At 39.6% G+C, this 16570-nt stretch overlaps 1 protein-coding gene across 16 annotated transcripts in view; it reads left to right on the forward strand.

Annotated features, from left to right (window-relative positions):
• Positions 1 to 16570, forward strand: part of kiaa1109 (KIAA1109) — a 157602-nt gene that overhangs the window by 95808 nt on the left and 45224 nt on the right. For 12 of the 16 annotated variants that reach the window (XR_013932188.1, XM_080415114.1, XM_080415123.1 and 9 more), the window contains 7 exons: positions 3308 to 3506; positions 7663 to 7722; positions 9165 to 9391; positions 12006 to 12185; positions 13574 to 13704; positions 14520 to 14643; positions 14954 to 15066. Coding sequence is in view for 15 of the 16 variants with exons in the window: in XM_080415114.1 (XP_080271240.1) it covers positions 3308 to 3506; positions 7663 to 7722; positions 9165 to 9391; positions 12006 to 12185; positions 13574 to 13704; positions 14520 to 14643; positions 14954 to 15066 (1034 nt within the window). In the remaining variant the exon portion in view is untranslated. The remainder of the gene's footprint in view (positions 1 to 3307; positions 3507 to 7662; positions 7723 to 9164; positions 9392 to 12005; positions 12186 to 13573; positions 13705 to 14519; positions 14644 to 14953; positions 15067 to 16570) is intronic. The other 4 variants (XM_080415116.1, XM_080415117.1, XM_080415120.1 and 1 more) reach the window with 1 other exon arrangement.

Raw genomic sequence — 16570 nt, forward strand, 5'->3', positions numbered from 1 at the left:
AGACCGTTGCCTTCCCACAATGTTTTACATGCTTCCGTCATACAGTCTGGAGCACAGAAACGCTGACAATGACGGATGTGATGCCTCCTTCCCCGTTTTTACAGCCGCACAGATTTGTCCTAATATAAATCCAGTGGTGGAAAAAGTACTCAAATGTTTTACTCAATACTGCAATGTAGAAAGTACTCATTATGCAGAATGTCCCATTACAAGTTTTCAAATGTATACAAATTGTAGATCGGCTATTTTCAAATGGCCGAAATGTATTTAGGGCTGAAGTGGATAATGTATGTTTTGTAAAATCTACAAAGTAACTAAAGTGTTCAAATAATTGTAGTGGAGTAAAAGTACAATATTTGCCTCTGAGATGTATTGGAGTAGTAAAAGTAAAAAGTATTGGAAATTGGAAAGTACAAATACCTCAAAATTGTACTTAAGTACAATACTTGAGTACATGTACTTAGTTACTTTCCACCACTGTATAAATCTAAATAATTAATATTAATGGCTAATTAACTAATTCATATTCATATACATGTTTTTCGTGAACAGAACGAAACGGATGAAAGCTTCCTTTCTCTGGCTTCCGGGAGGTCTAGTTCCAGACTCTACAGTATAAAGCATTCAGAGATTGTGGAATAGTGGTCTGGCTATGTGAGACTAGGTTGACAGTGACGGTGTGTCCTGTGTTTTAAACCTTATTTATACTTCATCGCGCTACAGTGTCTCGCGCTGAACAGCAGGCCTACAAGCTCCAGGTTGTAAAGTCTACTATTCTCGGCCGTTCTCGGCGGGCGACACCTTTGTGCCATGAAGCATAAATGAGGCTTCAGGGTGACAGTGACAGTCTTGTCCTGTGAGTTGTGGTGACAGTTACAGCCTGTCATATATCCACTGTCATTAGAGGGTAGGTCACAACACTAAGCCATCACATTCATCCATCAAAGAAACTGGAATAACAACTGAACTGTGGGGTTGGTGTGAGGACTTGGGGGATAATTCATTCATTCACGTATCGTGGCTGTCCGGTGGAAACTTTGTATGTTCAAAACTTTTCAGGAAATGGAAGAAAACTAAAAAAAAACTATCCAATGGATGTAATGTAGTTATTATTTAGTCACAAGCCCTTGTTAATACTTTTCATTGGTTCAATATTTGTAAAAACCACAGACACACTTAACCTTAAGTTAACTCATTTCATAATCAGTCACATCATGACAAATTGTGTACTTATAGGTTGTCTATTTTCACATATAAAACATATTAGATATGGAGATACAAGGTTTCTGCCCGACAGCGACAATGTATAAAGAGGTTGTTATACCAGTTTGCACTTCAGCTGTTGTAAATAACAAAACATTTTAAAGCCTCATCTCTTTAAAGAAGGTTTGTGACATGCCTTCAAATCATAATATGGCAAAAGTTCTACTCAAGATCCACTGGTTTACGAGACTGGGGTCAGTTCACTTGGCAGGTTTCTGATCCCGTCTGGGTTCTAGAACGAACACGGGGAATGCTGTGTGCAAATGGCCAGGTGCAGTAGGCGGGGCTCTAGACTGTTGGTTCTCAAAGTGGGGTCCAGGGACCCCCAGGGGTCCTTGGATATAAATATATAAATATAAAAAATATATTTATATATTTATACTTTGGCTATTCAAAAATAGCAGATATACAAGCTCATAGCGCTGCGCTTTTAGCTTGTAGTTCTGCTATATTTTTTTTATCGTGAAAATGTGTGCAAATATTTGAATATATATATATATTTCTAAAGTGAACATTTGTAACTCAAATCTTTGCTTCTGGTGGTCCCTGGAACAAAATATTGTGAGGTGGGGGTCCGCGGCCAAATACATATCATTTTGGGTGGTCTTTGACATGAAAAAGTTTGAGAACCACTGCTCTAGACCGGATAACACGGGTCAATTTAGAAATTAAAACCAGGCTTTCCACAGGTGCTGTGTAAAGCCTGGGGACACAACAAGGATGAAGTGGTACATATGACAGACTGTGTGTGTGTGTGTGTGTGTGTGTGTGTGTGTGTTTGTATTACTGTACTTGTAAGGACCAAATGTCCCCACAAGTATAGTAGAATATGAGAAATAGACATTGTGAGGACCATTTTTCTGGTCCTCGCAAGAACAATTTTTGTTTTTTTTAATGGTTGGAAAAGGGTTTTTTGAGATACGTTTACTTTTGGGAAAAGATTCAGGTTGGGATTATGATTAGACATTTAGAAATTAGATTTAGGGATTAGAGATAAAGTCGTGCCTGATTTAAACTTAATTGCACGCTGGTGTCATGCACCGGAAAATAGAAGCACACAATGTGTAGCCTTGCGACGCGTTGTGTGCTTGTAGATCTGCTATTTTCCGGCTTCAGGCTTACGGTTGCATTTTTTTGTTTTTTGTATATGGCATTCATAAAATCTGTTGTATAGTAATACAAACGTGTGTGTGTGTGTGTGTGTGTGTGTGTGTGTGTGTGCGCTCAAAACCTGGTGATTTGAGGTGAAGTGTACAGTATATGACCGGCTGTGTGTGTCCAGGTGTCCAGCTATCTGTTCGAAGGGCAAACCTTTCTTCCTACTTGGCTTTCAAACCCATAGAGCTTGCTATATAACACTTAGAGTTTACACTTGATTATTAGTTTGCTAGATATTTCTTGTTATTGTTTTCTTAATGTTGTTAAGCGTTATGCAAATAACAGATTGCAAGATGTGTTACCAAGAAAAAAGGTGCCAAAAATGGAAAGATAATCATGAACGCATTCTTACTTTAAGTATCTTATGAACATGTACATAGGCCTACAGTATATCATATTATACATCGCTGTCCAACCTTGGACCACCATATTTCATATTTTTTTCCCCTAAATGAATGCCCTATTTTATACTTAGTCACATTACAGTGTTTTGCATTAGTAAAAATAGTAAATGTTGTAGATCGGCTACTTTCACATAAAAATAACAATATATAATTGAAATGTTTGGTCTCTAATGGCATGCCCAAAATAGGGAGTCCATGTTGAAAGTGGTTAAGTATGCTACTTGCTACGGTGTGCTAATTATTTCAAGCATTGTTATGGAGTGTCGCAAGGCATTATGGTCCATGAAAAGACACCAAATTATCAACACACTGATTCCAGACATTTAAAGCTCCATTCATACTTATTTACGCGATGGTGTCTCGTGACAAGAATAGCCGACCTCAAGCTCGTTCTAGCTTGGAGGTCAGCCATTCTCGGTCGTTTTCGGGCACCTGGCGGAGCATAAACGAGGCTTAACTCCTCCCCTGTCCTCGAAATTTAGGCCAATCACAGCATAGACTTTGACACGGGCTCGGCGCTGGTGCTGACCATCGAGAGTACGCTGATCACGGCCTGCTCGTCAGAGTCGCTGGTCAGCAAGGGACACTTCAAGAACTTCTGCATCCGCTTCGCCGAGGGCTTCGAGACCTCCTGGGATGACTGGAAGCCCGAGCTCCGCAGTGACATGGTCATGAACGCTTGTGAGTTCCATTGTGTCTGTTTTCATGCATTTCTATGCAACTTTCTCCCCCACAAACCAGTGTTAAATTTGTCTGTGACTACCTGTTTTTTCAGTGACGAAAACGAAATAAAAACTAAACTAGTGTTTCCCCTAGCCAGAAGCTGAAGGTGTGGGGGAGTATGCGTGTCGTGCGTGCTTTGCGCGCACGCCGAACATTTTTGGGTTCTCAAAATGCATATTTGTGCTCAAACACGAAGACTTATATAGAACATGTGCACAGTAATGAGCAGGACAATATTTGTATAGTTTATATATGAATTGTCTCCAGATTTAGGAAAATATACTTTTATTAGACCAAGTAGTATAGACAAACTGTCATACATAACCAGGGTTGGGAAGTAACGGATTACATGTAACGCCGTTACGTAATCAGAGTAAAAAAAAAACGTAACGGTAACGTGTTAGAGTACATTTTAAAATGTGTAATCTGGATTACAGTAACGGGGGTGTTGTAACGGGGGTTACATGAGGATTACATTCTCCCCTTCCCCTCATTAATTTTACAAACAAGTTATACATTATTATAACACCAAACAACCACCTGCAAGAGCGCACACTCCACACAGACGGCAATGGATTGGAGTTGAGCGCAGCGCGCACCTCTCTGTGTAAAATCCCCACAGACAGGAGGCTGCTGCTGCGTCAGGGCGGTGTTGCCAGAATTTGCGAGAGAAATAAGCAACCAGGTCTATGAAAACAAGCCCAAAAGAAGCGACTATAAAAGTCCACACGAGCACTTCAAAGCTATATCGGTCGTCCATTAAACAATGAGCATATTTATATATGTTGGCTATTTGAAAATAGACGATCTACAAGCTCACAACCGTTCTACCATTATTTACATGCAACTTCAGAAAAATAAGCCCAATGTGGCTTATAATAATCAGACCAGGCAACACTGCAGACGGAGATACTACATAGGAGAGCATTGGATTGGGGATAAATAATCGGTAGCGCAGTCTTCTCTTTTATGTCAAATAAAATGAGGCTTTTTATTTAAAGAGTAGCTTACGGGGTATAAATATAATTTTATAGGGTGAGTTCTTTGTAGACTATATAAATGAGTCTTTACTGTCTAGTCAATGTTTACAGGGTCACAGGCAGATTACATTCTCCCCTTCCCCTCATAAATTTTAAAAACAAGTTATACATTATTATAACACCGTCACCAAACATTAAAATAATAATAAGTCGAAATAACAGTATGCATGTCGCATGCGACGACCCGTAGGGTGCCTACGCTGTGTCGCTTCCTAGTGGCTGCTTCAAAAAGCTTTCTTGGTGGCTGCCCACTGGAACTGCGCAGTGACGGTGAGCAGCACTGCAGTAGCGGTCTTAACTGTAGGCAAGGTTAGGCAACCGCCTGGGGCCTCAAAAGTCAGGAGGCCTCATGAGTAGGGATGGTAGGCTACTGAATGGATGCGTGGAGACGGTCAGGACGCACAGCGTGCACCTCTGTCAATATGGTAATGGTAGACACCAGTTCTCTGGTTGAGATTCAACATCAAGTGAAACGCTGCACATAACCAGTGATAGGTTAGATTTAAAGCCTATATTCCAGTTTATAATGCGCGGAAGCCAAGCAACACTTTTGACAGAGAGAGAGGGGGGGGGCGGGGAATTAAGAAATACTATATTTTAAATAGTGAAAAATACAGAAAATAGGGGGAAATACATAAAATCTCTAATCTGTGATTCTAATGTGATTAATGTGACCCCTACAGTCAGTGAAGTCCAGTGCTGAATGTGACAAATATTGAGACAAATAGGCTATAACCCAATACATAATTTTATGAAATAAATGGGTTATATTTTACAGATAGTTACACTATTCTTGTACTATATTAAAATTAAGTCATCCTTAAACTTCAAGTTAAATTAATTATTTCTGTGGACTTAAAAATCATCGTTTTATTTGATGGCCTTCTTTTTGATTGGCCTTTTACAGGCCCTACCAGCCTATAGGGGGAGGTAGAGAGTAACATATTATAATACCAGCCTGTAGGGGGAGGTAGAGAGTAACATATTATAATGCCAGCCTGTAGGGGGAGGTAGAGAGTAACATATTATAATAGCAGCCTGTAGGGGGAGGTAGAGAGTAACATATTATAATAGCAGCCTGTAGGGGGAGGTAGAGAGTAACATATTATAATAGCAGCCTGTAGGGGGAGGTAAAGAGTAACGTATTATAATACCAGCCTTTAGGGGGAGGGAGAGAGTAACATATTATAATAGCAGCCTGTAGGGGGAGGTAGAGAGTAACATATTATAATACCAGCCTGTAGGGGGAGGTAGAGAGTAACATATTATAATAGCAGCCTGTAGGGGGAGGTAGAGAGTAACATATTATAATAGCAGCCTGTAGGGGGAGGTAGAGAGTAACATATTATAATAGCAGCCTGTAGGGGGAGGTAAAGAGTAACGTATTATAATACCAGCCTGTAGGGGGAGGGAGAGAGTAACATATTATAATAGCAGCCTGTAGGGGGAGGTAGAGAGTAACATATTATAATACCAGCATGTAGGGGGAGGTAGAGAGTAACATATTATAATACCAGCCTGTAGGGGGAGGTAGAGAGTAACATATTATAATAGCAGCCTGTAGGGGGAGGTAGAGAGTAACATATTATAATAGCAGCCTGTAGGGGGAGGTAAAGAGTAACGTATTATAATACCAGCCTGTAGGGGGAGGGAGAGAGTAACATATTATAATAGCATGCTAACCTGGTCTATTCTATTTACTTGATCTCATCTAGCCTATGTATAGCCTTAGGGAATATAGGCTGTAAACTAAAGGCATTTAGTGTCTTTTTATTAAAGGCTATGCATTTTATTAGGTTTTATTATTTTTTTGTAAAGGTAAAGAGATTTTATTTGCCACTTTTCCCACACATGGATGGAGGTTAGATCCCATAGGGACGGTTGTGTTATTTAAAATGAGCTAGTTGTTGGTTGTCAAACAATCAAAATTTTACTGTAGGTCAAGATGCCTTTTCTTATGATCTGTTATTAGTTGACACAATGACTCTACAGTAATGTAACTGTTCAGAGAGGTCAAATTCTTAACAATTAAATGACCTTAACCATATTTCTGTTGTCCTTATCTTAATTTCATAGGCTCAACATTCTTGTCTATCAATGGTAAAACTTGTATTATCTAATTAAATAGAGTTTTGCTTAAAAGTAATCCAAAAGTAACTGAAAGTAACTAGTAGTTACTTTTTAAATGGAGTAATCGGGATTACGTTACTGACTACATTTTTTAGAAAGTAACTTGTAACTGTAGGGGATTCCTTTTTAAAAGTAACCCGCCCAACCCTGTACATAACAAAAATCACATCCTGTGTGAAGTGGGCGGTGTCTTGCTAGCTAATCACAATACTGAATGGAGTCAACCAATCATGTACAAAAGATAAATACATTTATTGAAACACTCTTTATGATGGACGAAACCATAACTTGAAAAAAACAAATTTTTGGTTTTATTCAAGTTATGGTTGCTTATATAGGGCTATGCACATGTGTCATGTGACACTGGCCAATCACAGTCCTGAATAGACTGTGATTGGCCAATCACAGCGCAGGATAATTCTACAAATTTCCTGGGCCCAGATCACAGCGCAGGAAAATGTACATTTTTCCAAATCTCACTTATAGGGGCGGTTTCACCGCCCAAAAAAGGCAGTGGTGGAGGAAGTGCTCACACTTCTTACTTAACACATTACCTGCAGGTATTACAACACCATCACACGGTCTGCCAAAAAATATTTTACTCGACTAAATCAACTGCAGATTTTGTCGACTAAAATCACATGATATTTAGTCAACTAAAACTAGACTAAAAGTAAAACATTTCTGAAACCTAAATAAGACTAAAACTAAATGGAATTTTATACTGTCACTCAAATACCCCACAATAGTCATAAATGTAATATTAAAGGGATATTAACACTTATTCAGTGTAAATGCGTATAGTAATTTATATCAACGTTATGAACTTAAATACAAATACATTGGACATAAACAAGTAATACAATGGGCTGCAGTAATGAAAATGTACATAACCTTTTATTTGTGTATTTCCTGACTGCACTTTTATTTTGTGTGTTTTCTAGGTGTAGTTCCTGACGGTACTTATGAAGTGTGTTCCAGAACTACAGGGCAGCTGTCTGCAGGCGAGTTCCTTCCCACAAACACTCACCTCTCCATCCCTCCTGGGAGAGTGTTCTAATGGTCTATTGCTGTGTACTGTTACATGTATATTCCGTTAATCACTTAACCCTGAAACCATATGCTAAGGCCAGGGTCCTTATGTGGACATGTTTCTAAACGGATATTTTCGTTCTCCGTTTTTTTCTCCACATGACAAAACTATCCGAACTATCTAAACACAGAACACGGGAGCACATTCCCCAATCAGCAGCAGGTCAGGAACGCTCAACTGTTAAATTTGTCACAAGCTGTCAGAAAACCTGATTTTAAAAGGTTGTTTCACTACTGTTCTTTAATTGTATCATGCCGTCTTTACTTAAGAAATTATGTAGAAACTCGGGACTACCTTTACATTTTTAATTCAACATTTGGAAACGGGTCAAAATTAGAAAGTTTCTCCCGGCCCCCCCAATTCTGGATGGCAATGCTCCCGGAGCCGCCCGGAGCTACAGTGAAGAGGGAAGTCACAGATAGAGCTGTTCCAAATCCAAAACCGTCGTATCTGGTGGACATTAAACCACAAACTAAGTAATATTGGGTGCAGCAGACGCCTTTGCTCATCAGTGAAGTGGTGCAGTTGATGCAACAATAAGGTATGAACGTGTAAATAGTCCTAACACTGCTAAACAAACATGAACAACCCGATAGATATCCGCCATCATTGTTTTCAGGCGCAAGCAACAATGGCCAAATTGAGCCGTGACTTCATTGTCACGTGACGTGCGGTATACTTGTTTCTCAAACCGCTCTTCGCTTCACATGTCTACACAGTTCCACTGAAACAGATATTTTTTTGAAAATCATCACTTTTTTTATCCGTTTACTAAAATCTCTGTTTTAGCGACTGGAAATGCCGTTTACGTGTGGATGAGAGGCCCAGACATACAGGAAAATGTAGGGGTCCCCACATGATTTTTAGGGGGATCTCCAGATGACAGTGAAGTGACAATTTAAGGACTTTTAAGACCCTTTTAATACCTTAAAAATACGATTACAGCATCAAAAGTAATCAACTATAATTGTAATCAAAAACTTGTCAAACATTGGCCAAATTGTCAAATAATATAAGAAAGGCGCAAAACATTTGAGTTTGTGAGCTTGTAGATCTGCTATTTTCACTATTTATCTGGGGGGGTCCCCAGTTCAAATATGACTATTTTAGGGGGTCACGGCCTGAAAAGGTTGAGAACCGCTGGTCTACGTCAAATAATTGCAGTGGAGTAAAAGTACAATAGTTGCCTCTGAGATGTAGTGGCGTAGAAGTAAAAGTATAGACAATTGGAAATACTCCAGCAAAGTAAAAGTACCTCAAAATTGTACTTGAGTAAATGTACTTAGTTACTTTACACCACTGTCCCACCGGTGTAAAGTAGTTTAACGCCAGCTTTTCCTTTTGCGGCGGCAGAAAGCAGCAGTGCAGGGACGTGGACCCTCAACGTCCTGTGGAAGATGTGTGGCATCGACGTCCACATGGACCCCAACATCGGCAAGCGCCTCAACGCCCTGGGCAACACGCTGACCTCGCTGACGGGCGAGGAGGACATCGACGACATCGCCGACCTCAACTCCGTCAACATCGCCGACCTGTCGGACGAAGACGAAGCGGACAGCATGTCCCCCACCATCCACGCGGTCAGTCACAGGATTTGGGTCGAATATGGGGAAAATATGTATATTCGAATATGAAAATCAATATTTGAATTTAAAAAATAATAATTTTGACAGGGGCAATACACAAAACAATGTATCATATTATAAAAACAAACACAATATTTGTTATTGGATCCGAGCACTTGATACCTTGTTTTTTGTATTGTCCCTGTCAAATAAACTTAAAATAAATAAATAAATAAAATATTAAATTAAAAAAATATATATATTTTTTAATAATAATAATATTCGAATATATTCGTATATCTGCCAATTGTTAAGACCATTATTCGAATATCATTTCTGAGGAAAGTTACCAGCCCTAGTTCCCGCAGTCATGAAATTCCTGGAAATATTTTGAAATTAGAAAAAAACTGTTTTCCAGTCCTGGAAAAGGTTTGGAATTTATCAAGGTTTCTGGAAAAAAATATTATTTTATATGTATATATGTATTGTTTTGGGTTATTGATTTAGTTAATCAAAAACATGTTCCAAAACATGTCTAACATTACATGAAATATGTAACATAATAAAGTAGTTTTGCGCTGAACGGGCTGCATGATTGCAGCATAATGTGACAGATTATACAGTGTTAGAAGCATCACGTGACAAAAAAAAGTGTGATGCGTTGTAGATCAGGGTTTTTTGTCACACGACAACAAATAGTGATGGGAATTATCGTTCTTTTCAGTGCGCTGAATCATTCAGTACAGTTCACTAAAAAGAGTTTGCGTTTCGTCGTCACTCACTGAACTGGCAGGTCATTCCCTCGCACTGAATAAGGAACAGAACTGGCCGAAACCACCTCTAATCGTTCAGTAAATGACTGAAACGATTTGAGGTGGTCTCGTTCAGTACAAGTGTTAATTTAGTTGAATAAGACTAAAAAATATTTTGATAATTAGTCGACTAAACTAAGACTAAACAATATCAGATGACTAAAATAGGACTAAAACTACTAAATGGTGTGTTATTCATAAGAGGCTAAATCAGAATGTGCTGTAAAAATTAACACTTGTCAGTACTGTTTCCGTGTGCGAGTGAATGTGTACGATTGAATGTCTGTGTAGAGGCATTTTAACAACCAAACCTCTATTTTGGTGAGGGCCCGGGGTGTCTTGACTCACTTTATTTCCAACAAAAAGGAGGAATTGTATTTCAACTGAAAAATATGCATTATTTCTAACAAATGTCCACAAGAATAATCAAACTGAAAAAGTCCAAAAATAACCTCAATAAATAAATACGGTCAAAAACTGTATGCTTCCCTGACCTCACCAAACATTTTCATTGTCTCCAAAATCCAAGTAGAGTCACCTTAAACAAGCTACACCACTTCTAAGATATGTGAGCTACGGTCTGGATAGGTGGTTTAGCAAAAAATGTGGCTTGAAATTTGAAATCAAAATAGGCCATACATGGGCAACATGCGGCCCCCACCTTCACTTAATGCGGCCCGCAGGTTAATATCAGTGATGTATTATTGATTTCAGCCGTTACAATTCCAAACATGCAAACATGACCCACTTTAATTACTTTAGTCTATATTAGTAGCTTAATGACTAGTATTACAATTCTATTTTTTTTTATGTCCGATGTATTTGTATTTAAGTTCAAAAAGTTAACATAAGTATAACTAAATGCATTTGAAATTAAATAAAAATGTTACTTTTCAGGATTCCAATTCAAAAATAGCAAATACAAAATCAGAACTCCAATTCAAAAATTGCTCAAGTTTTGAGCTTGTAGATTGGCTATTTTTGCTACTTTTGTGTGACATAGAATGGCGAAGTACGGCATTCATTTACGAAAGAAGTTAAAATACGGAGATAAGAGGTGTCTGTAAAGTTTATGCAATGTGGCCCTCTGGAGTGAGTGTGGAAATATAGTGGCCATCTCCATCATCAAAGTTGCATCACCCCTGAAATAGGCCAACGTTTCGATGTGACTTACATCTTCATGAGGTCCTGATGAAAATGAGTTGCTCCAGTGCCTCCTTCTCACCTCTGTTGACCACTGTCCTGTTCCTGTGATGCACCGGACCGGCTGCCCAAACGTACCTGGTTTATGCGTGGTGGAACCCACCTTGCGTTGCGCAATGATTATACAGTGTTAGAAGCAGATTATAATACATTATTAGTATGTTTATAATGCATCATAGACATGGGATGCATAACAAATGTATGTTACCAAGTTCTCAGTCGCCACAACTGAATTTCAGTCATTTGGATTCCATAGAAACCAGCATGTCTTCTATGGAAGCATGTTACACAGCGAGAATATTTGGTTATTATTTTAAGATTAGAGCATTTGAAGTGGTCAAACTAGCGATATTCCATAAAATCTTAATAGTTAGTTATATTTCATATAAAAGCAAAGGTCAAAGTTTCATTTTGTGATTTCTTTACCTGGTTGACAGTATTTATAACAGCGGGAACAATATTACCAAAACATCATCATTTTACATATTATGTTAATTGTTTAGGAAACTAAACAGCAAATTCGGACGTGGCCATACAATTGTTTCTTTTCAGTGGTGAGATTTTATTTCAGCTTTAATCCATGCATAATGGCTGCATTGGGACGTTGTTTGCAGTGCTCAGAGGGCCAGTTCAGCCCGCGGCTGACGTTCAGGAGACGTCTGGTAAACCACATCCTGGGTCTGAGCCCCAGGCCGCAGAGCATCTGCGCCCCTGCCGACTACCTCAACTGTGCCTCTCCCAGCCCGCACGGGCCGGGCAGCGGCCGGGCTCCGAGGCCCCTCTCTTGGGCATGCGTATGTAGTCTCCCCACCCCACCCCCACCCGACCCCACCCCGCTAACTCTTATGGCTCTTTTTCCACTACAAAGGCGGAAATGTAGAACCTTCCACAAAACCTGAAACGACTATTTCCGCTATTGTGCCAAATGATTAAAGTATAAGTTCTTAGTTCTATGTTCCCAGAACTCAGTGTCTCCTGAGCAGGGCCAAAATGAGTTTCTGAGAACCTTCTGTGAAACTGAGCATGGAAACAAATCCAGAACCTGTGGAATACATTCATTTCACAGCACGGTTGGTCTAGGTCTTGTAGTGGAAAAAAGAGCCATTTGATTGTCCTGCTGGCTGGGGACCACAAAATCACTTTCCAGGGTGCAGTTTCCTCTTGACAGCGGAAGGTTGTGGATTCCACGATGCCGATCAAACGCTGTTTGAATTTCAAATTTATTCATACCCAAACAAGGTGGTCAATGGTGTCATTTAAGGCTGATTTATGCTTAAGTGTTGTGCACCGAAAATAGCCAATCTACAAGCTCACAGTCTGTCACGCTGCGAAGCATTGATTCCGGCACGCAACTAAGCATAAAAGCACCCTTTTAGTGTGTGATTTTTAACTCTGTTTAGTGGTGGCTGAAAATGAAATCGGTTCCAGGAGCAAACTTGAGTTCCTCTTTCATTTAATCATTGTACAAAATGCAAATCATCGTTCACTTGAGAAGGTCTCAAATGGCTAAATATTCACCCATATTGAAGGGAGTGGTGGTGGAGGTGGTGGTTTTGGTATTCATTACATTTTATTTTCTGAAAAATTGTGAAAAGTGTGTGAAAAGGTTTGTGCCTGGTTTGTGGGTAGGATTTCCGTTAACCTGATTTTTGTTTAGATTGTGTCGGTGCAACAATCATAAAAAATGATCATTAAGCTCGACAAACTGCCTGAGAACAACCATGATTGGACTATATGCAGAATAGTGTTGTTTGTTAGCTCAGTGGTTCTCAAACTGGGGTCCAGGGATCCCCAGTGGCGTAACGGAGGGGCAGCAAGTGCTGCGGTGTGGGGGGGCCACCAGCAGGCGGGGCCCCGCCTGCGCTGATACAAATATTTTTACAGCAAAAAAAAAAGAAAAAAGTTGATTTATATTGGTCAAATAGAACCCGAATTAGACCCGATTTGCGTGCGTGAAAAGCGCACGCACGCGGGGCCCAGCGATTCTGCATTACGCCACTGGGGATCCCAGTGTTCCTTGGGGGGGGGGGGGGGGGACCAAATGGACCCAGAAGGGTCCATTTGGTTCCATTTGTACGCTCTCAGAGTTGTCGGTCTTTGAAATAAATAAAAAGTTTGAGAACCACTGGTATAGATTGTTTTGGGGGGGTTTTCAGCTGTCGGTGGTCTTCCATGTTTCCAGGAGAGCGTGGACCCCAGGAGACAGACGGCAGCAGGGAACCAGGCGGTGGACGCACGGGGCAGGAAGTTCACCAAGAGGCTGGTGGACATCAGAGAGCTCAACGAACAGGCCAAGGTCATCGATGACCTCAAGTAAGACATGGACATGACAGCATGACAGCCTTTTCACATTGAATGCATAGAAATGACTGTGCATGCACACAACCAAGTGCCCAGGTGCAGGACAGACAACAATACATAAAGGCAGCACACCGGGAAAAAATAAGCTCCATGGTTTATTGCTTGAAAGTGTCTTCATCAGGAATTCCTAAAATTCCTGATATAAAATGTAACCGTAAATCTAATGTAAAATCAATCCGGGAACGCATCTGTGTCATTTTAGATTTCTTTGGCTATAAAAAAAAATATTTTTATCGTGAAAATATGTGCAAATCTTTGAATATATCTATAAATATATATATTGTTAGCGAACATTTTAAACTAAAATGTAACCACTGATATAGAAACATACGTTTAAAAAGAAAAAGTTAGGATTTCTAACACATTTGTAGAATCCCCAGAAGCAAAGATTTGAGTTTTTCTAAAATAGCAGATCTACAAGCTCATAGTGCGCACTATGAGCTTGTATATCTGCTGTTTTTGAATAGCCAAAGTATAAAATACTGGCTAAAGTGGTTCAAATCTAAAATGACAGATGCTTTTCTTTTTTTTTTGTCTTAATGGGTTAAAATATGGAGATAAGATGTTTCTGCCTGACAGCAACGATATATTCATGAGCTGGATGGGGACATCACATCCTATTTTCTTATTCATGTCATTTATTCAATAAAAACTTTAAAAGATTTGAAATAGCTGTGCACCCCTCTCGCTCTCGCTCTCGCTCTCTCGCTCTCTCGCTCTCTCGCTCTCTCTCTCTCTCTCTCGCTCTCGCTCTCGCTCTCTCTCAGGAAACTGGGGGCGAGTGAGGGGACCATTAACCAGGAGATCCAGCGCTACCAGCAGCTGGAGTCTGTGGCCGTCAACGACATCAGGAGAGACGTCAGGAAGAAGCTGCGGCGCTCCAGCATGCGGGTGAGAACACCACTGTCTAATCCTGTGGGCCGGGAGGGTATTGCGAGCGCTCCCCCAAATAATTGGCACAACGCTACGATTGTCATAATATAACATTCACATTAAAAACATTATGTAAAGTTGTTGTTTTTTTCGTAAAAACCATGACAAATGTGTTTTCATTTGATACCGATGAATAGAAACAAAGTATACTATGTAAGTTCCATTGATTTGAGAAGCAACACAATCGATTGATTGATCATTAACACTTCCAAAATTGTCATTAAAATAAACATGCTCTGAAACACTCATTGTGTTTGCTGTTTCTTAGGCGGCCTCTCTCAAGGACAAGTGGGGTCTGGGCTACAAACCCAGCTATAACCGTTCTAAGAGCATCTCCACAGCTGCAGGACGCCCCCCTATCAAGAGACTGGATCGACAGAGGTACTTTTGTACATAATGACACACTGATATCTCCAATCCTCCTTCAGTCCAGAATACTCCATGAACACTGTCACTGTTCTCCATGTCTGAGTTGTTCTTATAGTCCAGTGGTTCTCAACCCTTTTCATATCGAGGCCCATTATTTGTTCGGCATTTGAGCCACAGACCACCGTTTGATGAGATTTAAACTCTCAGACCCAAAACTTCGAATATTTTGTTAACGTTGGATAATATTTTCCACAACTCCAATTCCATGCTGTATTGATGTGGTGCCAATAGGAGAGATAGCAGGCAAACGTTGATCAAAATAACAATTCTTCTACGTTTTCTAATTGTGTAAGACTTCTTGTAAATTAAGTAATGCAGATGATGAACAATAATTTAACTCTTCTGAGTGTAAAATGAAACCAAATGTACCCGTAAGGGTCCATTTGGTTTCATTTTACGCTCTCAAGAGTTAAATATCTAATAAGGGTTCATTTGGTTACCAACTCTCCATCATTTAGCTGGAGACCCGGGTTCAAATCCAGACTAGAACAGGAAAGTTACATAGTGCACCAATAAACGTTCACATCCGAAAGTTGATTGAGATGGGTAATTCAACCCATGTTTATGTTTTGGTTTAATGCAGTTGAAATTGCAGATTGATTTTAAAAGTCTAGTCAGAAATAGTCCCTGGAGAAGATTTGATTTAGGAATGAAATTAAAATGTCCTCAACATTTTCTATGTGTTAACACTGGTACTCCCAACTTCAAAACAGTACCCACCAAAATGTAAGAAGCGCCAACACTATGTAATAGAGTCACATACAAGTTACATAAAACAGTGAACTTAACCTTATAAAAAGCAAGGTATGCCACTCCTTGGGTGTTATGGTATAGCATAGGCCCAGGATTTAAAATGTTGTGTGACCGTCTGTCCCTCTTCCATCCATCTCTTCACTGAGACTGAGACATCTAAGGTCCCCAGAGGAAAACCAGTTGTCTGCATGAATGTAAAGCATATTGAGAGTGGTATTCAATGGGCTAAACATGCAATACTACCAATATGGACCTTTAGACGTTGACAACATATCTATCACATAATTCCTTTATGGACCAAAAAACCTTTTTCACCTCAGACAATTGTAAAATTAATTAATTCATGTAATAATAATAATAATAATAATAATAATTAGAATTATATTAAAGGACGACTTACCCATTTTCAACCTATTTTCATATAATTGGTCTTCAGCATTGCTCATTTTAAAATGGTACCTTTTTTCTACTCGGTTTGTCTCATAGGAGGGTTGTGGACACTTCAGAAACCAGAAATTCAGAAAACTTCAGAAATATCAGTGACATCATCATTAGGCAGTGTATTTTTTTCCCAAACAATTTTTGGATAACATGAGAACAATGGCTTCTATAATAGCATGATAACTTTCCCGGAATAGAAAGCCTGCAGTTTCTATTACCTTGGATTCCCCATCGATGATGCCACTGGTAGGCAGGTTTCTGA

The sequence above is a fragment of the Gymnoscopelus braueri genome (assembly GCF_963280865.1).
Source record: "Gymnoscopelus braueri genome assembly, chromosome: 19".
Classification (NCBI taxonomy): Eukaryota; Metazoa; Chordata; class Actinopteri; order Myctophiformes; family Myctophidae; genus Gymnoscopelus; species Gymnoscopelus braueri.